Source organism: Chenopodium album, chromosome 1 (genome assembly GCF_948465745.1).
Source record: "Chenopodium album chromosome 1, dcCheAlbu1.1, whole genome shotgun sequence".
NCBI classification, from domain to species: domain Eukaryota; kingdom Viridiplantae; phylum Streptophyta; class Magnoliopsida; order Caryophyllales; family Amaranthaceae; genus Chenopodium; species Chenopodium album.
Genome location: NC_137834.1, coordinates 34,174,213 through 34,197,082, shown reverse-complemented (window position 1 = coordinate 34,197,082; position 22,870 = coordinate 34,174,213). Strand labels below are relative to the sequence as shown.

Below are 22,870 nucleotides of genomic sequence, written 5' to 3'. Positions count from 1 at the left end.
CATTGTAGTCCAATAATATCCTTCTCGCATTATTTTCTGTACTAACATTTTGCCATTTATATGTGTCCCACAGATTCCTTCGTGGATTATTCACATTTCTCTTTGTGCATCCTTCTTTCCTACGCATAGGAGAGCTCGACCTTTAGGTACCCTTTTATGTAGCTCGTTGTCTATGAGTACATATTGAGAAGCCAAAAGTCACAATGCTCGCTTTGCTCTTTTGTCAGCATGAGAAGGGTATTCTCTATTGGTGACATAATTGAGTATGTCCGTGTACCATGGTTCTTCTTCTTCTTCTTCTTTGCCTTGGACTACTTCGTCGTCTTCTATGGCCTGGATATATGCTGGTTTGTGCCTTTTTTCGATAGTTAGAGACATTTGCTCGATTTCCGTGGGAATCCTAACTATTGAGGCTAATCTTGCCAAGGCATCAGCAAATTGGTTTTCCTCTCTAGGTAGATATGTGTATTCTACCTTCTCTAACTGATCGGTAAGAGTTTCCAGATAGGTTTGGTAAGGGGCTAGACTTTCGCTCCTTACTTTCCACCTTTTAGATATCTGATTGATGATCAATGAAGAGTCTCCGAATATCCTTAACTTCTTTCTCCCAATGCCAAAGCTGTTTCAAGGCCTACCACGCATGTTTCATATTCAGCAGCATTGTTGGTAACGTCGAAATCAAGCTTTATGGAGATTGGAACATGCTCCTCTTTAGGTGATACTAGTAGTACTCCAACGCCACATCCCTTTTGGTTTGAGGCTCCGTCGAAATACAAGGTCCAAGTATCATCTTCAGTGACCATTAGGTCTTCATCTGGAAATTCATTGTCTTGTATTGGCATAAAGTCTTCTATTGGAAAGTCTGCTAGAAAGTCTGACACCACGGATCCTTTAATAGTTTTTTGTGGCATAAACCTTACGTCGAACTGGGCTAGATTGACTATCCATCTTGATATGCGTCCATTGAGTGTAGATTTCTCGAACAGATACTTGAGTGGATCTAATCGGGAAACTACGAAAACGGTATGCACCAACATGTAATGTCTTAACTTAGTTGTGGCCCACACCAAGGCGAGGCACAATTTCTCGAGCAGTGTATAGCGTGTTTCGTATTCGAGCCTCTTTTTACTTAGGTAATAGATTGCGTTCTCTTTGCCTTCTACTTCTTGTGCTAGCATGGCTCCCATTTTCTCTTTGGTAACCGTCAAATATAACCTAAGAGGTATTCCGGGGAGTGCTGGTGCTAATACAGGAGGATTTGCGAGATAGGCTTTGATCTTTTCAAAGGCTTTTTGACACTCGTCATCCCATATTACTGGTACATTCTTCTTGAGCTTCTTGAAGATTGGTTCACATATTGTCGTCAGTTTTGATATGAACCTACTTATGTATTGCAACCGGCCAATAAATCCTCGAATTTGTTTCTCAGTCTTAGGCGGTGGCATTGACATGATTGCTTTAATCTTGGTTGGATCTACCTCTATTCCTCTAGAGCTTATGACGTATCCCAAGAGCTTGCCTAAGGTGACTCCAAAAGCACATTTTGATGGATTCAACCTCATGTTATATTTTCTTAGCCTTTCGAAAAATTTCCTTAAGGCTACTTGATGGCCTGGACGGTCTTTTGATTTTACAATCATGTCGTCGACATATACCTCGACTTCTTTGTGCATCATGTCATGGAGTAAGGCAATTGCTGCACGTTGATAAGTAGCACCCGCGTTTTTCAACCCGAATGGCATTACCGTGTAGCAGTAAGTGCCCCATGGTGTTATAAAGGTTGTTTTCTCCATGTCTTCTTCTGCCATGAGAATCTGGTTGTAACCTGCGTATCCATCCATAAACGAAAGAAGCGCGTGATTTGCCGTGTTATCTACTAGAATATCGATGTGTGGCAAAGGGAAGTCGTCCTTTGGACTTGCCTTATTTAGATCTCGATAGTCGACACACATCCTTACCCTTCCGTCTTTCTTCGGAACTGGGACGAAGTTGGCGACCCATTCGGGGTATTTGGATACCTTGATGAAACCTGCAATTATTTGTTTTTTAACTTCTTATTTTATTTTAAGTGCTACGTCGGGTTTCATTCGACGTAACTTTTGTTTTACAGGTTTCATTCCTGGAATTAGTGGTATAGTGTGTTGAGCTATTTCTCTATTAATGCCTGGCATATCTTCATATGACCAAGCAAATACATCGATAAATTCTTTAAGTAAGTTAATTAAATCGGTTCTTTCTTGTTTATTCAATGTTAATCCGATTTTAACCTCTCTTTTATGAGTTTAATCATTCGAGATGTCAACTGTTTCAGTTTCTTCAATTACCGGTGTTTTCTTTTCGAGTATTTCCATTTCTTTAATAATTTCTTTGTCTTTTTCATCGTTAGCTAAGCAATGCTCGTCATCTTGGGTTAGAGAAGAACACAAGAAGTAAGAAGAATGAGAAATATTATTGTACTCTGAGATCATTACATCAAAGAGTGATATGTCCTCAGGGACTGGATCACTAACTATCCTAGGAGAAGAAATAAGAGGGGGAGGTGTTACTACTAAAGACTTAGAAGACTCTAAAGGGAAAGACTCTGACTCGGACTCTAACTCAGACGACTCCTTAAACATCGATCCCTGTCCTGTCGTGATTGATATCTTCCTTCCGCTTGGAGTAGTCGCTTTGATAGTCTTGCGCCACCCTTGTAGTGATCCTTCAGCTGGAGTAATTAGCTTTGAGGGGTCGAAGCTTTCACTTTGTAGGACTGTTTGAATGAGCGAGGAGTTATCTTCTTCATAAGTTGGCTCATTCTTTTCTCGCCCAAACAATAATCCCGTGACGTTAAAGTCAAAGCATGGGGGTGCTTTCTCCTTATGGACGGGAGTTGGGATTTCATCAGTGAAGTAGCAATCCAAGAAAATCTCGAATCCCGGTTGTCTTATGTCATTTACAACAAATGGCTCGGGAAATTCATGGCATGGATAGTCCTCTCCTTCTTTTATAAACTGACCATTAAGCGTAAGAGGGTACTGATCCATTGGAATTGCTTTCTTTTGAATGCGAGCGTCCCTACGTGCTTTCAACTTTTCCTGGGCTCGCTTGAGATCTTTCCGAGTCGGTTCAAAACCAAGTCCAAAAGTATCTAACTTAGGGAGGCCAGGTGACTCCAGCGGTTTTGCCATTCCTTTCTTCTTTCCTAAAGTCATCCCAGGAAAGTGTCCTTGTTTCTTCAGCATGGCGTTGACAATCATGTTGGAATGGGGGTCATGGCAGAGAGGGGTCCTTTCATCCTCCTGGATTAAGGGGAATTCTTCGTTAAAGCCCCATAGGTCTTCATCATCCTCGTCGTGTTCCACATTAATAATTGGATTCTCTATGGATTTGATTCTCATAGGCGAAGCATCGATGGTAATTGGAATTCCTCCAACTATAGCTTTCACTTGTTGGTGGAGAGATGAAGGGACGACCTTTAGATCATGAAGCCAAGGGCGTCCCAACAATAAGTTGAATGAAGCTTTGATGTCCACTACTTGGAAAGTAGTAGCATGTTCTATTGCTTTTGCCGTTACATTTAGGGTAACTTTGCCAAGAGCTTGACGACGAGTGTTATCGTAGGCCCTTATTCCTTGTGTGGATGGAGTTAAATCTTCGTCCCTTATGCCGAGCATCCTCGCAGTTCTAAGTGGACAGACATTGATAGCCGATCCATTGTCTACAAGAGTTATAGGAACATTCATCCTTTTGCAAACTACTGTGAGGTTTAATGCCTTGTAATGTTTGTCACCTTCTGGGGGTAAATCTTTGTCAGAAAAGGTGATAAAATTAATCGGACTAGGAAGGTCACTTGTGAGGAAGTTGGCTAGTCCCTCAGGAGTAGTGTCAGAATCTATCCCGATTTTATCCAAGGCATTCATTATAGCCAACCTATGTTCTCGAGATGTTGCCAGAAGTTTCCACACATTCATCTCAACTTTTGTCTTCTTAAACTGTTTAACAATGTCGCTGTCTTCGATGATGGGAACTTGATGTATGGTGGGTATAGGTTGTGTTGAAACGGGAGGTTGCATTCTCCCAGATCTTGTGAGGACGTCTATTGATGAATCTTCTTCACCCCAAATGTCATCTGTGGTGTATGACACAGAAGGTGAAGGTCCTACTATGTCCTTTAGATAGACATCTTCTTCATCACTGTCCCAGACTCCATTAATGGTTGTATCCTCTTCTTGTTGAACTTGGACCAGTTTCTTTTCATCAATCATTTTCTGTACCAAATCATAAAAGATCTCCAGTAATTGCGATGCCTCCTTCATAGACAGTGTGAGCAATTGTATATCTTCCTTATTCGTCGGTTCTAGAAGGTTATCCTTGACATCATAAAAGATCTCCTCTTCTTTTTCTATGGCACTGATTTCTTTGACAGGTTTAATGAGAGATAAGGGGTCAATCTCGTTTTCTTCATCGGAGATAGCCAGGGTATGAGCTAGAGGTGCATTGTCAATGCTTGGCTTCTTACTGGGAGGGGGCAGCGGCAGTTTGTTATTGTCGATTAGGTCTTGGATAGCTTCCTTAAGCTTCCAACAGCTTTCAGTGAGATGGCCCCTACCTTGGTGATATTTGCAGTGTGCATTGGGGTTCCAGTTAACCGACTGCTTCTCGACTGGTGGGTCCCCAAATGGTCCAATAGGAGTTATAAGACATTTTGCATTTAATCGATCAAATGCGGTGTCATAACTCATGCCAATGGGAGTGAAGTTCCTCCTAAATGGTTTCTTCTGTCCTTGGTTGTTCATGGCAAGGACTTCTCCTATATTAAAGGTGCTAACATTATTTGAGTGGGCGGTTTTGGAAGAAGAAGGATTGTCGTTCTTCTTTCCTTTCCAACCACTGTTGGAGTTATTGTTGGCAGCTTTTGACTTAGCCAAGTCATCTTCAATATTGATCCCAATGTCATAAACGGCCTGGAGATTATTTTTGATATTTGAGATGCTTGGAATATTTTTCTTGGAGATTCTTGATAAACAGTCTCACAGACTCTTTTTCACTTGGCACCTCAATCATCTTAGCTGAGGTTTCTCTCCACTTGTTAAAGAAAGAGATGAAGCCTTCATTCTCTTTCTACTTAAGGATTTCAAGTTCTCTATGGTCAGTCTCGACTTGAATGTTGCACTTGTACCTTTAGACGAAAGCGTTTGCTATAGACTCCCAGGTAGAGGTCTTTTCTTTCTCGAGAGAAAAGAACCATTGTTGGCAAACGGTCTCGAGAGATAGTGAGAACAGAGAAGGGAAAACCTTCTTATCGATACCCTTGATACTCATTATTGTTTCAAATGCTCTTAGATGGAAGTAAGGGTTGTCAATTGCTCTGAATTTTGGGATGTCGTTGGCGTTGAACTTCTGCGGAAGAAGATCTTTGTCCACCGAGACCCCTTGTGATGTAAGCTCTTGAAACTTGTAGTCGCTAGACAACTTGCTTAAACTCTCTTGCATAAGGTCCATCTGTTGTTGCTACACGGGATCATCGATCCTAAGTGCGAGAAGCTTCAGTGTCTCAGTCACAGTAGCCAGTTGGTTCTTAAGATCATTGACTTCTTCTTGTGTTGCCATTATAGTCTTAGCTTTTCTCTTGCGAGCTATGGGTTTGTCGAAAAGTTGGACTTGTACGAAGAGGTTGTCTTTGATTAATCGTCCTTCTTTTCTTGACCACGCGCTGTAAATTAAACCATTTTGCGTTTTAATTACTTGACTCGAATCAACTTGACTTTATGGTTTATTTTAAGGGAAAAAGAAAAAAGAAAAGGGTGTATATTTTTGGCAAAATAATGTACATATTTTTAGGGAACTAAGTATTATTATTTTTATATTGGAGGATTAATATCCGACTTACCCCCCTAAAAAAAATGACGGAAAAACACGCACACAAGACTCTCTTAATCATGGTCAAAGTATGTGTATTAGTGTGTGCGTTGAGTGTAAGTGACATGCTTGGACTCTTGTGTAAGACCATGGGACTTAGTGCCTAAACTCGATCATTGATTCAATTAAATATTATTGACAACAAAAATTAACCGAATTAAACAGGAGACTGATTAATTAGACCCTAGGTGATGACTCGACCAATAATCCGAACTGTCGGCCAAGTGACAGGACTGGCGTCGCACTGTGGAGCTTGGCGCCAGACAACATAGCTGTCGTCAGGCGCTACACTCCATAGTGTGGCGCTACAGCTCAGACCTTGGCGCCAATATTGGAGCTTCGGTCTGGGACTGTTTTCGGTGTTATTAGTCAACTGGGGTATGCCTAAAGTCGTATTAGGTCAATTCCGATTAAAATATTAAACTTTATTGACTCAAATTAATTAATTAATTAATTAATTAATTAGGCAAAGTTCTTTAAGTCATTAATTTATGTAGTCTCAACACAAGTCAACAAACGGTTAAGAGAAACATAGAATATATATGCACAACCAATAATGCACAATTAGTCAAGTAGGCACAATATGATGCAATGCGTTTGCAACCTAACCATGGCTCTAGTTCTCTAAAGTTCGGGATATGGTTTAGTCAAAAAGGGTCCATGGTTAATTGTCCGGATGCACCGCGCGGAAGCCTAACCGTGAAGGGTTGGCACGAGTGGATGGGACACCGCGAGTTTTTAGAAAAAACTCGCTTCTATGGTTTGGTGAATTCAACATCTCGGATGTACCCTTTGTTGCACGGAGCGTTCAATCGGGTAGATGGAGCATGAATTCCCAGAGGGTTATGTCCATATGTAGAACACATATGAGTTTCACAAAAGTGAGAAAAAATTCAATCAGGAAGTAGGATCGAGCAAACAATACGAAAAACCAGTCGAAATTAGAACGCATATTTTTGGCTCGGTATTGGGGGAAATTGGCGCCAGCAAACAGAGACTGGCGCCAGCTTTTAACTGTAGCGCCTGGCGCCAATACTGGCGTCTGGCGCTACAATTAAAATACTGGCGCCAAGCTCTGGCCCCTGATGCTACTTCCCACATGCCTCAGCAGCTTTCTGTGCTCGATAAAATTTTCCAGTTTCTAATAACAAAATACACACGTTAGTAACTTCAAGGAAAATAATAATCAAACAATTAAGTTAAATAATTGAAAGAGAGATTTAGGACCAAACCCTCAGAAATTAAAACCTTTCACGTCTAGGGCGAAGGCAACTTCGAATATGGCTAGGTGTTTCTAGATCTTGTGAATGCGGAATTTTGTATGAAAAGCAAAGTAAGAATTAAGAATTGAATGATCAAGAGAATACTAATTAAAACTACTGTAGAACATGTGAATGATGAGAATTGGTGAATGATTAGTGAGAATAGGTGAATGTAGATGAATGAAAACAATTGGTGAATGAAAACAGAGTTTTTAATACGATATTTATAAAGAAATCAGCCAAAAAGATAAATTAAACAAAACAGAGTCTGACGCACAAAAAAAAGAGCTGGCGCCAACCCTGGCTAGCTGGCGCCAAGCACCAACACTAGCGCCAGGCGCCAATGGCTAGCGCCAGGTTCCAGGCGCCAAGGCCTGGGGTTAGGCGCCAAGCCTGATTTTAACGCGTTTTCGAAAATCCAATAAGTTTGCCGTACTGGAGGATAAAATCACATAATTTCCTCGAAAATGCTATTTGATTTTGATAAAAACTCTGAAAAGTCAACAAAAGTCAATTTATCAATGCTAATTGAATTAGGAATGAAAAGAACCTTCTAGAAGAATCTAGAAGACTAAAACCATTCCTAATTGCATTAGGAATGATAAATCATATTAGGCCCCCCCTAGATCATTGGGTCGTATATAAAGCTCAAACCGGACCCAGTTTAGTAATTTGGCCATAACTTCCTCAATATTCATCGGAATTGGGCTTATAATATATCGTTGGAAAGGTCTTTGCAAGCCCCATCCAACCACACTACTATTGGACCCATATCATGGACCAACCAAACTGAATTGGCTGTTTTCTTAAAAATAAGTTTTCAAAAACAGAGAGAAGAGAAAAGAATTAAAACTTTCCGCAACACTAGACTTTCCACACTTTCGCTTCATTCGATTATGATTCGACGCAAAAGGTACTCATCACCGGGTTTGGTTTTGGGGAGACACAAATGGGTGTCTACAGTAATAAAATCGTTTATCAACCCCAAAAATAATTTGAAACTTTTGAAATTAAATCCCGGAAAAATACAAATAAATATTATAAATAAAATATAATTTCATTAATAAAATATTGAAAAATACGGGGGATTACAGTCGGCCCCACCCGACCCCTACCCTTGAACCGCCTCCTCCTCCTTTCTTTTAACCACCATCTGCAACCTTTTAACATTCATTCCACACCCGAAAAAACCCATCATTGATAAAATTAAGGACATGACCTTGGGGTCTTTGAGGTGGGGCATGGTTTCGACGAGGGGGTCATGAAAAGGGACGACGAAGGAGGAGGAAGCGCTGGAAGAGGGTGGTGCTCGATGTAGTAGGAGGGTGCGATGGATGAGCTATGGTGATGAATGGGGGGATTATCGGCGACAATCGGTGGTGAAGGGGGGTGAGGGTCACATTGACGTCGGTCCGCGATGAGGGGGGTAGGGGTTGTATCGGTGCCGGCCGGTTGAGAGGGGGTGGGGTCTGCAGGTACGGGAAGGGGGTTGGTTTTTTTTCCTTTTTAAAAAAAACAAATCATAAAATTTTAATTTTTTTTAAATCTTAACCAATGCCACGTGTCTAGGCTTACCTGTTTAACAAATTAACAATTTTTCATCCTATTTATGCCAGAAGAGGGTCAAAGATCGTAATATTGCAGGAAAATTCAAAGGTCGTTATATTTTGAGCAGACTGCTAAAAGATCATAATATTCCTGACTATTTTTCTTATTATATATGTTGAAGTAATTTTAAAAATAGGATCTTAATAATTATACATTTTACCAAAAAAAAAAAACACTAAAATAAGGACATGTGTCACCTTTAAAGCTTGTGTACCCTAGCTCCTGTTTTAATATAGTATATAAATAGATTGATATTCTCTTTAATATTCAACATTACATTCCAAAATATTAACACAAACACTTTATCATATAACTAATATATAAAGCTAAACTTTTAGTCTAGTCACGACAGTGCAACACTTAGCATTCTAACTTTTCGCCAAGTGTCGCGCCATGTTGGCTACATTTAAATAGATTTCATAAGATAAAAAAATTGGTTTAGAATTTTATTTGAATAGAATTTAAGGATAAAATTTTTAGTTTAGAATTTTATTATCGATAATAAAATATCAATATTTCAAATGTACAAGTTGAATTATGATTTTATCCAAAAAAGTTATCAGATTATAATTCTAAAAAATTATCATATAATTTTATTTTTTATATCATAATATTTTTTGGAGCGAAGGAAGTAGTTCAAAGCGTAAAACATCCATTTATAATATATACTAATCGGTTAAAATTATATACTTCACATTCACAATCTAATAGAATGAATACCTGTCAATTAAGGTTGAGTCATGAAACATCTCTTGCCCAAAGAAATGTTCATCCCTTGCCCAAAGTTTTGGGTTCGGGTCAGTCCGACGTGCTTTGAACATTTATTTTATTTAGTTTATTTTTTCTAATTTTTAAAATTATTTTTTAATTTATTAAAGCGAATATTTTCACCAACATTATTATTAGTCATTACATGCTTACTAGATAGCAAATCGTCAGAAAAACACATCAACTCCTAACTAATTTTGTATCAATGATATATTTTAAATTTTGACATATAGATTATAAATTTATCCTAAAATTCAAAAAACAACCCGGGCATCGCACAGGGTACAAAACTAGTATATATATATATTTATATAAAGAAATTACTCAAAGTAACATTTTGGGGACAACACACACTAGTTAATACTACCTCCGTTTTTTATTAATTGATACATTTTGACTTTATCACTATTCACACACCTCCCTTTGACCATATTTTGTGATTTATATGTAAGAAAAAAATATAGTCAAGTGGGATCTTGTTAAATTCGTCACAATGTATATTTTCATAATATCAACTTTTTATAATTTTTTCTTATCGGTAATAAAAAATATTAATGATTTAATTTTGTGCATTTGCAAACGTGATTAAAGAAACGTGTAAACTAAAAAGAAACGGAGGAAATATTTTTTTTGTAAAAAAACCCTTTCTTCTATCTCCCTCCTCCACCCCCTTACTAGCGTTAATACCCCCACTTATCTCCTATTTTATTAAAACACTTATTAAAATGTAACTCCTTCCGTCCCCGAAAGAACGACCCATTTGGGCGGGTATTAAGAAACTTAATTTGCAAGTATAAATGTATGGGAGAATACAAGTCAACTATAATTTGCAGTTAATACCTAGAGAGATGGCACAAAGGATCTGAAAAAATACAGGGGTAAAATAGGGAGAATGAGCTACATGACAAAAATATTTGAGGATATATTGGTAATTTTGTGACTTTAATAGATGTTGAGAATAACAAATGGGTCATTCTTTTTGGACTAAAATTAGGTCAAATGGGTCGTTTTTTCATGGATGGAGGGAGTAACACTTATTTAAACGAGAACATAACTAACCTTAGTTAAATACGGAGTAATTTTATTTATTATTATTTTTTTTTTTAATTTGAGTTAGCTTATTACTCCGTATTTGAGTTTCCGTAAATTAAAAAAAGTACTCGTACTGAATTATTTTTACTGTATAAGGAGCAGTCCGGAAACAATAGCGTGGATCCGTCCTCTTCCTCTCACTCTCTTGTTGGATATACAGTTATGGCGGCCGCCCCTCCTGCACTGCCTCAGGGACGGGCCTGTGTGCTCTTCGCTCAAACCTTTGTTCACCCTCAATTAGACGAATATGTTGACGAAGTAACTTCTCTTTCTCTTTCCATTTCTTCTTCCTTCTTGCAATTTTATTATTTTCTTTATTTTTGATTTCTGCTCCATATTTCCCGCCACTTTTATACCAAGAAATTTGTGATTTGGGGATTTTGGGTTGCTATGAATTACTATAAATTTGATTTTATATGGTGAATATGTGCTGGAGGTTCGAATTGATTCTTGGTTAAAGTTTTTGAATTTGTCAATTTTTGTGATTTATGCCGTTTGATTTTTGTTAGGTCATGTTTGCTGAACCTATTGTGATTACTGCCTGCGAGTTTTTGGAGCAAAATGCGTCGTCGGCTTCATCTGCCGTCTCTCTTCTGGGGTATATATGACTTCTTTCTTTTTTCGTTCTTTTCATTTTTGCTTTTTCCTGATTGTAATGTTCAATGCTAATCAATTGCTTTTCTCCTGCAAGACAATTTGTACTTACTAGCTTCGTGTTTGTTTTCGTAACTTCGAAAATGCAATTCGAAATTAGTGTAGAGGTTTAGTTTGTTAGGTCAAGGGTTTTTGATGTGTTTTCCAGCGGAAACATAGAGATAGTGACAAGGGTAGTTTGAAGGATTGAGAGTTTTTTATCCATCGCAATCAACAAAGTGAACACAAATCGAATCAAGTGTTTTGGAGTTTGGATGTAAGAAAACCAAATAATCATGCAACATTGTTTTCAATTTTCATTAACGTAACATCTTTAAGGGCATGCTTATCAACTTAACATCTTTAAGGGCATGCTTATCAACTTAACATCTTTAAGGGCATGCTTATCAACTTAACATCTTCAAGGGCATGCTTGGATTAAGGTATTAAGGTAATTTGTTAACAGGGTGATAAAAGTCGAACGGAAGAAAATGGAAGTAAATATAAGTATTTATAAGAAGGGAATGAGATATTTTTGGTGTAACCGTAATTGTCAGGGAGATTATGTAGTGATGGTGTGGTGGGAGTGAGTATAAGGAGAACCATTGCCCTGATTTTGAGTAATAGTGATTACATGGTGACAATAGGTAACTATTACCAATTACCCTCCGTGCAAGGGTAATACTTTCACCATTTCTCTTTTCTTATGTCATCTTATTTTATTTATCAACACTTAATCTTTTTTACATCACCTCTAATCTCTTATGTTTTTCCTAGTTTGACTTAACCACTTGGCCTAAGCATGGCCTAAAGTATAGTGTTCAACCAAAGTCTTATTAATTATCACATGAATTTCACTTATTTTATATGAACTTATAAGACTTTCTTTTACCTTATCCAAACTTATTAGACCGTAAATAGGTTAAAAATATACTATTTTAACTCGTGAAGTTTGAACTAGTTAGAATTAAATTTAGTAAAAATTAGGTGGAGGTAGAATCGAGCGCCAAACTTTGAATTTATCTTGATCTTAAACTTTATCACCTTATTTCCACTACTTTTTATAAACTAATCAAATTAAATTAGTTTTTAATGATTTTATTTTAAGAAAATAAATATTTAGATTAATCCAAGTTCAATTTACAACAAAAATAAGCAATAATAGGTTCTAGAAAAGTTTAGATAAATTCAACTGAAAATCAGTTAAATAAAACACCCATTTTTACCTTGAAATTTTCTTATATCTACTTCATTATATTTTAATGAACATATTTCCTTTAGGCATGTTTGCAAACTAAGCCAACTAATTGTTTAAATTTTATCGTTATTTATGTGCTAGAAAAATTATAAAAAATTGTTAAATGGAAAATAGATGTTGAGATGAATCTAACTGATATGACTATGTTAACTTAATACAAAAGTAAGACAATAGAACTTATGTGAATAATGCCCAAAATCAAAATGTGTCAACTAAAAAAAAAAGTGGGTTACTCCCCCTGTCCTTATTGACACGGTTTGATTGCCACAGAGTTTTACATATTGCTAAATTTAGTATTATATAAAAGTTAGTGGTGGGGTAATTTTTTTTTTTATTGTAGTGGTGTGAGGGCCATTACTTTTGTTGGTGGAAGTGGGGAGATTTTTTAATTATTTTCATAAAAATTGGAAAAAAGTAGTAACTATAACAAGTGAGAGAAAATATAATAGATTAGTGGACTATTCCTTGAAAAGGTAAAATTTTGTTTGACGGTCCGATAAGGAAAGCGTGTCAATTGGGATAGAGATAGTAATATTTTTGTAAAGTAAGGTGAGGCGAGAAAAGAGAATTAATAAAAAAAAAATTATGAATTATTGCATTAAAAAGTGTAGTATATTTCCATTCAAGGAACTATGAAATGAGAGAGCTATAATAAAATAGTGTAGTATATTTCCATTCAAGGAAGTATTGCATTAAAAAGTCCAGTTTTTTTAAGGAAGTGTTGCATAAAAAAAAAAAAAATCGAGGTAGTATGAAATTATAATATGAACTTACGATATCTAAAATAAGTAAAAATTAGGTGGGGACTTAAGAAAATAGAGCCTAAGGTCCATTTATTTTCACATTTTTTTTTACATTGAAATTATTTTATTAAACCTATTTTTACTCATTTGTGGCCTTTTCCTTTTTTTTTTTTTTTTTTTTTAATTTTTTTTTTAATTTTTGAAAAATGTAAATTAATCGGATATAACTTATTTTTAATTTTTTAAATTTAACTAAGGAATATTTATTGTAAACATCGTAATCAGTAGGACATGTTGGTAGATTACTTATCTAATGTAGCGAACATCTTTAAGTGGGCTAGTACAATTCAAATAAAGTACGTAATTTTTTAAGGTCCATCACATATGGGTACCATGTCTTAGTCTAAAAGGTGGCATCTCGTGGATGTTTCCATGTATGCAATTGGTAGCGAAATGTATTAGAAGGCAATAATTAGTTGTCTCTTTTCTTCTTATTTTTAGTTTTATTATAATCATTTTTTTGCATTATCTTTATTATATATTAAAAGGCGTTCCCGAGAACGTCGATGTGCCACGTAGTCCTTTTTTTGTTCGTGCCACACCATCTTTTCAATATCTTATGATGCCACATAACACATCACCCAAGCAACCAAAATTATTGAATTTAAAAACATGAGGATAAGGAGGATCGAACCCACAACCTCGTATACCAACAATAACCATTTCACCATCTTAGCCAATTATCAAATATGTTATTAATATGTAAAAAAAATTATATAAGTGCAAACCACAAGGTTTAATTAAAATAAAATATACTAAAAAAAACTTAATTTTAGTTTGACAACTACAATTTTAAAAAGACTTATAAAAAATTATCGATTGCACGTCTACAACCCAGGCTACTCACTAGTTAACTACTTAAAGTGCGTCTCTCTTTCCATTGTGAGCCGTTTCAAATCTACTTGTTCTATTTTTTTGGAAAACCCTTTTTTACTATCTTACCCATCCCACCTAACACAATTCGCACCATTTTGCATTTTAAACCCTTTTACAATATTTTTCTTACCTTTTCCACCTTTTTCTTGTACTCACCCGTTTTATTCCGTCTCTCTTAATTTATTCACTTTTTTCTTTTGTCCAGTGGCTTTTTCTATGCAGTCCTATGAACAAGATTCTATAGTATTAAGCTAGTCGAACTTAGAGAGTACTTACTCTTCTAAGTTAGTTTTGAAGTAGTAATTATCTTATAGACATTTGTGTCTTTTCCCATGAATGATTAATGGTGAATATTATTGTCTTTAATGTTGATTTTTCCAGGGCTACTTCACCTCCTTCATTTGCTTTGGAAGTATTTGTTCAATGTGAAGGGGAAGCGAGATTCAGGCGTCTTTGCCAACCATTTCTATATTCACACTCATCATCGAATGTACTTGAAGTTGAGGTAGTTAATGCTTCACGTTTTGTAAATTTGTATATGTGCTCATTCACGTAAGTCTTCTCACGCAAAGTCGTGTTTTTAGAATGAAGCATTTGACATAGTTTTAAAATTTATAGTGAAATGACAATTCTCTTAAAATAAATTGATATGTTGATGTAGTAGATACAATAAAGCTAAGCATTTTGTTAGCATTTTGTTTACATTTTCCTTATTTAGAGTGTTTATGCGTAATAGTTTTTGGTGTTTTGATTTGGATCAACAATGTGTGGTTTAGTGAGTAAAATTAACGCATTTAAGATTTTGATATGCAACAAAATCCATCATTTGATTTAAACACACTATTTCACTCATTTTAAGAGAGTGGAGTTGAGTTATACTTAATAAACTTAAGTAAAACCTTCATTTCCATAACCTCTTTTCTACCAATTACCAAACACTTTCTAAACCTTCACCTCCACCACCATCGTCGCCACCACTAATGCCCACATCTGCAAGCACCATTGCACCATAGATCATCGTAAAAGAATGTATAAAATCAACGACTTGACATTGATAGCAAATGCACACACCTTTGCACACAAACTAAAAATTTAAAACTACTATCGTCAAAGAAAACCGTTCAATTTTTTTTTGGAGAAAAAAAAAAGGTTGAATGACTTACTATTATCGTGAAAATAACCCATCTTCTTTTCATTCTTTTCCCATCACCACCTTCATGACCACTAGAGGAGAGAAAAAATCAAGTAAGGAAGTATGAACTAGGTTACATTTAACCTCTTGGTGGATAGGTTTGGGCGTTTGGCTTTTAAAGTTTCCAAAGCCTCTTATCAATTTAAACCATCATGGGTTGGAATTAGCTCTTTTACTTAATTCATGGAAAATAGCTGGTTTTGCTTAATGAAGTATATGCGGTTTGTAATGGATTTGGGGACAATGGTGAAGGGCTTTGAAGTTTCTAAAGCAAATTTCAACTACCACAGGTTGAATTTACCCCATTTACTCGATTCATGGAAAATGGTGGTTGTAGTTTGGCCAGTTTTGCTGAGTGAAGTTTATAGGATTTGAATATCTAGTGGTTTTGGCGAAAAAATAGTGAAGGTGGGTGGTGGTTTCAGTGGGTTTGGTGAAGGTGGGTAGAGGTTTGGCGAGGTAAAGGTTGACGGTGGTTTCGGCAAGAGTGGTGGAGGTGGGGGGGGGGGTTTGATTTCAGTGATGTGGGTGGAGGTTAGAGTGGGTGGTTAATTGGGATGTTGGTGAAAATAGAGGAAGAGAGAGAGAGAGAGAGAGAGAGAGAGAGAGAGAGAGGGTTAATTAAATGAAATTAAGTTGCTTAAATAAGGTAAAATTGTGAATTAGGCAAAATAAAGTATTTTTAAAAGGTGTCTTGCAAGTATTGTGACATTTTTCGTTTATTGGAAGTGTTGGATGTAAATGGAAATGGAGGAAGTAATATTTTGGAGAATCCTTGTAAGTATTATCTTCAGTCGGTTAATATGTAAGGAAATATGTTTCTTCTCGTATATGATTACTTGGAAAAGGATCTTATAATGGGTGTTACTTCCTTTTGTAGTGCTTTGTAGTGGCTATCTAGTACCTTTTTTCGTACTTAAGGTTTAGCCATTTAGGATTCATTCCTTAGGTTAAGGGCACCTTGTCTACTACTTCCTTCGTTCCACAAATATTGCAATTTATCATTTTTCCCTATTTGCACATGTTCTCTGTTCTCTCTCCTCATCATATGGACCCTATCTTTATTACTCTCTATCTCTCCCCTCTTCTTAAATTTTGTGTCCCTTTACCGTGGTGCAATATTTGGGACGGAGGAAGTATTACTTTTCCAATTAGAAAATTTAGAAGTATGAGCAACAATGTCTCTAATACTTATTCCGTGTCACCTTCTTCGGAGCTAGAAGCTAGAACTCTGATTTTATGTTTCTCAAGAAGGTTTATTATGGGTTAAGGGCTTATTTAAACTCTTAGAGTTGGAGTGTCTATGAATATCCTATGAGAAATGAGGTTGAGCCATTGGGGTGGGGAGTAGTGGCATTTTTCCCAACCTTAAAGCCTTGTAGTTTGGGAATCAAATTTCATAAAGTTCATTTGAGTGTTTTCCTTACCTCCCCCTTCAATTGTGCTCCCTTCTAATCTTAAAAATAAAACATTTTCTATGATAAATGTGCTCGGTAGTCATGTGGCATGCTATTGTGGTTTGTACCAGCTAGTTTAACATTTGAATTCAACCTATTTGGATAAAGAAGGGAGTGTATAGAAATATGTAGCATTGGAAAAGCATGGCTGTTAATGTAATGGTGAATGCTGATATTAGTCTCGTACGGTTTCTTCTTTATCCATCATGGCTTTTGCTTAGTCACCTCTATATAACGTAAATGTATGAGTCACAAGATATTAAGGACAAACGCCTTTGATCAAACATATTTTTGTGACAACTTTGTGGTTGATGCCTTAAGGTGGGGTGCATAATTTTTATGATAAGTGTTTAACTTTGTAGTTTTCATGCACTTGAAACTTGTAAGGCTCTTGTGCCTGAATGTACGTGTGGAATTTAGAAATTTAGACTTTTGGCCGACTATGTTTTTAGGAATTTTTCAATTATAATCTATTCTTATGTCATGAAGCCATTGAAACGTTACAAAATTAAGAACATTTGATCTTCTTTACCTTGTTAAATTACTCATCAACATATCTTGTATCTATGCTACAAAGTAAAATTCCATTTAAATATTTGAAGGGAGATTTGTTCAAATAATAAAAAGGCTCTCAATTAGCAACTTCATTACTTTGCACATTGAGGATATAATAAGTTCTATCTTAAAAGAGTGCCCCCATAATGTCTAAGCTACTTACACTTTATTCTAGCTGTATTTAACTATCTATCATAAACACATCAAGGTTTTTAGTGTTATTTTTATTAGAAGGATTACAGCCAAGCGTCCATGTCCATATAAGATATCAAATATATGTCTGGAATAGTTATGGCAAGGAATTAGAGATTTAGAGGTAGTTAGGCTTATTGTTCTATGTTTGATTCTGTCACTCTCTTTCCCACATAGTTTATTCTCCTGGTTTGTTATTCCGTTTAAATGTTATTATTCATTTCATTTTTGGTTGTATCCTGGACCTTAAATCACCCTTATTAGGATTGCTGAAGCACTATTCTTGTTTTCCTTTCACTTTTCTTTATGGACATGGGTTTGGTGTTTGGTACATCTCCTTTATTGATTAAATGTATTCATTCTTGTGTACCTCCCTCCCAAAATACCGTTCATTTATCTTTGTGGACATGGGTTTGGTATTTGGCACATCTTCTTTATTGATGAGTTTTATTAATTCTTGATTGCCCACCCCCACCGCGCTTCCCCAAATTAAAATAAAAAAAGAGAAACATACATGCTTTCAGAATAACCTTCTTGTTACTGACATATGCTACGGTTTGTCAGGCTGTGGTGACTAATCATTTGGTTGTGAGGGGCAGTTATCGAAGTCTAAGCTTGGTTGTATATGGAAACACAGCTGAAGATCTTGGGCAATTTAATGTTGACTTTGACTTGGACAACTCTGTTGTGAATCTTGTTTCTTCTTCTGAGGCGAAGCTTGAGGACCTGCCACCTCTATTACATTCTAGAAATCCTAAATTTGAGGATGCAATTTCCTCTCTGCAGGCCTTGTCTTCAATACTTCCAGCAATAGATATTTCTGTAGAGATGAGGCAATTTTTGCAACTTATATATAAGGTACTGGATATACCAAATTTTGGTGATATAAGTCAGAAGGTCATGGCTATAATTACTTCATCAGCTGCATCTTTCTTCACAAATGACTTGGTTAGTGCTGGAATCATGCTGCAAGAGTTAAATTTGGAAGCATTAGCAAATGCGAAAGAATCTTTTCATGTTTTCACTGAGGCTCAGAGGAATCTTTTCAATCTTTGTAAAAGATATGTTGAAGCAGGTCATGTATATGGAGATTTTTTGGTAGAGTGCAGTTTTCTAGAGTCTGAAGCTGATTTAGCCACTTCTAAAGATTTGGTGGATATGTTGTTCCAGCATTTCCCATTTAATAGGGATATTGCATTTGTTGGACATCCTCATTTATCACAGGTAAAGTATGATTTTCCTAATGGTGTGGAAAGTCTTGTCAAATGGATTGGATATTAATGATTTAGAATTTTTGCCCTCCTCCATGGTCATGTTTTGCTTGAGGACATATAATTATATTATGCTTCCAGAATCCAGATGCTTCTTTGTACTTCTCAAATTTCACAGTACCAATATTTTTGCAATCCTTGTTTCCACCTTTGCTTATTATATTATTTATAAAATGTGGGAGATGCTTTTTTCCTTCTCTTATATTTTTGGGCGTTGTTTAATATCATGAATGGGAAGTATTGCACTTTATTAATTCTCTATACACAGTTTTTTGTTGATTCTTTGATACATTGACATCTGACTTATCCCTTCTTCCATTGATTTTCCTTTCATTCCAGAGTAATAATGTACTTCTTTGGTTGAGTTTATCTCTGATTCTATGCTCGGGAAAGGAAAGCTGTTTTCATTATGTAAATGGTGGAGGAATGGAGCAGCTGGCACATTTTCTTAGCTCAGAAATGCAAAATAGTGCGACTGTAACTTTGATGCTACTTGGGGCTGTTGAACAAGCAACTCGATACTCTATTGGGTGTGAAGGTTTCTTAGGTTGGTGGCCTCGTGAAGGTGAAAATGTTCCATCTGGTGTAAGTGAGGGATATAGCCAACTGTTAAAGTTAGTAATGCAAAAACAACGGCATGATATTGCTGGATTGGCAACTTATATCCTTCAGCGGTTGCGTTTCTATGAAGTTGCTTCAAGATATGAGGTATATTTTCTGGCTTCTGAACGCTTAATTATGATACAAGGAGCTATTCTCATTATTCTGATTGGCAGTATGCAGTGTTATCCATATTGGGAGGACTCTCAGGTGACAGTAATGCTACACCGACGACTTTAAGCCTGTTAATGAACGCCAAGTTACAGCTAAGGAAGCTTTTGGTTAGTATCAAGTTGTTCAATTTTTTTCTTTTTTTTGGGTGTTACTAGGGTAGGCATTATTCCATCTTAAAGATTTTTTTTTAGATTTTTTGTATGCCAGAGTAGCTTTTGCATTGGTATTCAATGGTGGCATATAGTTTTTTTTTTTTTTGGTATCCAAAGTGAGAAGTAATAGTACATTGATAATTAATTTACTAATGTCATGGAATAAAAAAAAAAGTTTGGTCGTTCCAATTATTGTCCTGTTTACGTGTGTCTGAGTGGTTAGCAGTTGACTGTTTGATATAGCTGGTTTGACTAGCTGTTTTCATTATCAGTTTGGTAACATAAATGACCAATAAGGACATTAGCTTAATTTATTGTTGAGGATTTTTCATTAATAGATTAATTTAATTTCAATAAAAATAATTTACCTGCATTTCTAAATAATTGCACTATTTCTCATTTTAAGTTCAAACATTAAAAACTGACCATAATATTTCACTATTATATTAAAGAAAATATTGTCAAGTGAGATTTTGTTGGAAGCGTCTCAAAATGTATTTTCAAAATATCAACTGTTTGTAATTTTTAAGTATGCACGATTAAAGATATTCATGGTCAAAGTAGTGCATTGGAGATCGTGAAAAAGCAAATGGTGCATTATTTAGTGATGGAGTAATCAGATAATTATGGATAATATATTAATACATACTTCTTATAAGATATAAATAAAAAGGAAAAGAAAGAAAAGAGGAATAATGAGAAAATCAGAAATGAAATATAAGTTATTATAAAAATAGGGAGGGGGGGGGGGGGGGGAGTAATTCCCTTAAAACAAATACAATGGAATGGGCAAATATCCCAATTATTAGCCCATCCTAATTTTAGCCTATATTCTCGTCTTTTGACCTTTCTATTTTTTTCCCTCTCTATTTTCACGTTTTCCCTTGTATTCAGTTCCTTGTCTTCTCTTTGGCTCTTTCTCCACCATTCTTGGTGTCTCAATACTCAATTGATTTTATCTTTCTGTAACCCATGAAACCGATTGATTATATTGTAACTGCAAGCAGTCTCATGTGACATAGTCTTTGCTTATCTTCTCTAATTCACTTACCAACAATTTTTCAAATCCAATGAACTTGGAAACCAATAGTTTTCTATTTAAGCTCACCTTGATCTCCAAACTTGTTTAACCAGATCTTATTTTTATTGAAGAAATGGACATGCAAGAATTTATCGGGTAGCCAAGTCAATTTATAATTAAAGAGTAAAGCTAATTGCTCTATATGTTTCACTAATAATTATAGGGAAACTTATTGTTACTTCTGTCCTTTCAAATATCATGTAAATAATATTAAATACCAGTTTAAGGTGCAATTTTTCTCTGCTTCAAAATTTAAATTTTGGGTTGTATCCGCTTATACAAACCTCTTTACACCAAACTCTTGAAAAAATGGTTTCATGTAGACAAACCTCCAATTTCTCATGAACTTGCTCCCAACCAAACAAAGGCAATATGGAATGCAGTGAGTAGTGACATGAATAATGAAGTTAGGGTCAAAATGTCAGTTTTTTTGAACTATCATGTGATGATTATAGTAAATAAGATGTCAAACTGACTACTTAAACGTGACCTTAATGTTTTCAAGTTCTAAGGAGAATTTGTAAGATGCTTGTTTCCTGTGCCTTGTTCAAGGTCTTTTTATTTGTTAGGGCCTTAAGGGTGTGAATTAAAATGTATTGAACTTTTCTAAACTACTAAAGTGGGTATGATGGTGTCTTAAGGACAGCAACTAGATTTTGGTACTTGTAGAATATCAAAATGGGTAGGAAACTACCAAAATAAGATTAAAAGATTCTATTGCCACAACAACAAAATTTCAGATGTAGAAAATCATTTTTGTAAATATTGTGTGATTAGGTGACGTGGATCTGAGTGGCTTTGGTCAATACTCAAAGTTAACATCATCATTTTGCTATCTATATGCTGTTGTTTTGGAATTGGTTATTTGGCTATTTTGGTACGAGGGTTGTTGGGCTATGAAGGACGCTTGATGTATGCAATACACCCACAACCTCCACCACCTATTTTAGTGTATAGCAGGAGACCAAGGAAGGGACAGGAACAACAAAAGCAACAGGGCGCTTCTCCACAACATACACAAGCAACGACCCTCTGATTTGGCAGCAAAGCATGTTTTGGTGTATTAGCTCTTTTAACTGTGGTTACTCTAGCTATTTGACAAATTGCCTTAAATTAGCAATTAAGGCTTTTGTCCATATTATGCTCAATTGTAGTAGTATTAATAGAGGAAGTCTACAGTAGAAAAGTAAGCAGAAAATTGTATGGACATTTTGGAGAGTTATGGCCTCAAGCCATTGAAACCTTTTCGCAAGCCTTTGAGCTATCAATCAAATCATTCGACCTTTCCTCTATTCTTATAACTGTACCACGTAGTCCGTTGCATTTGGTATCTGAGCGAGCATGCCTCCGACGCCATTAACAGTGACGCCGGAGCGGGTGACTGCATTCGAAGAGAGGGTGGAAGAAATTTTCGAAAAATTGGGTGATGGAGAAAACTCACTACATTAAACGTTAAAGAGGAGCCAAGAAGAGGCCCTTGACAAGGTCAGACAAGTGATGGAGGGTCGGATGGATCGATTCCGGAACGAAATTACCCAACAAAACGCCATGACAACAAGCCGGCAGGACAAGGTTCTGGACGAGATTCGAGGCGCTCTTAAGGCCTTAGGTAGGCCGCCGACGCAACTAGTAGTGGGGGAAGAGGAAGTAGAATAGCCGTAGCAACACGGTGGCTACAACGGGTCGCCGCACGGAACTAGAGGGTTTCACGAACAACCGTTGGGAGCAGGGGCTTCAACGGTCTCCGATTCGCTAACTTGGGAGGAGGGTTCCACCACCACGAAAATCACCAGGACCACCGTAGCAATTGGAAGTTCCTTAAGCTCGATACGCCTACCTTCGACGGGTCGGACCTGGATGGGTGGATCTTGAGGGGGGAACAGTTCTTCCAATTCTACCAGCTCTCTGAACCGGAGAAAATTCAGGCGGCTGTAGTGGCGCTCGACGGGGACGCGCTTAGATGGTACCAGTGGGAGCATCGCCGACGACCGGTGA

The 22,870-nt window shown here is 36.4% G+C and overlaps 1 protein-coding gene across 3 annotated transcripts in view; it reads left to right on the top strand.

The window, feature by feature from the left end:
- Positions 1–10,718: 10,718 nt before the first annotated feature.
- Positions 10,719–22,870, top strand: part of LOC145555393 (protein virilizer homolog) — a 40,644-nt gene continuing 28,492 nt past the window's right edge. For all 3 annotated transcript variants that reach the window (XM_081617143.1, XM_081617139.1, XM_081617147.1), the window contains exons 1-6: positions 10,719–10,889; positions 11,141–11,229; positions 14,583–14,706; positions 18,162–18,821; positions 19,208–19,576; positions 19,645–19,749. In XM_081617143.1, coding sequence (XP_081473269.1) covers positions 10,794–10,889; positions 11,141–11,229; positions 14,583–14,706; positions 18,162–18,821; positions 19,208–19,576; positions 19,645–19,749 — 1,443 coding nt within the window. In that variant the 5' untranslated portion in view covers positions 10,719–10,793. The remainder of the gene's footprint in view (positions 10,890–11,140; positions 11,230–14,582; positions 14,707–18,161; positions 18,822–19,207; positions 19,577–19,644; positions 19,750–22,870) is intronic.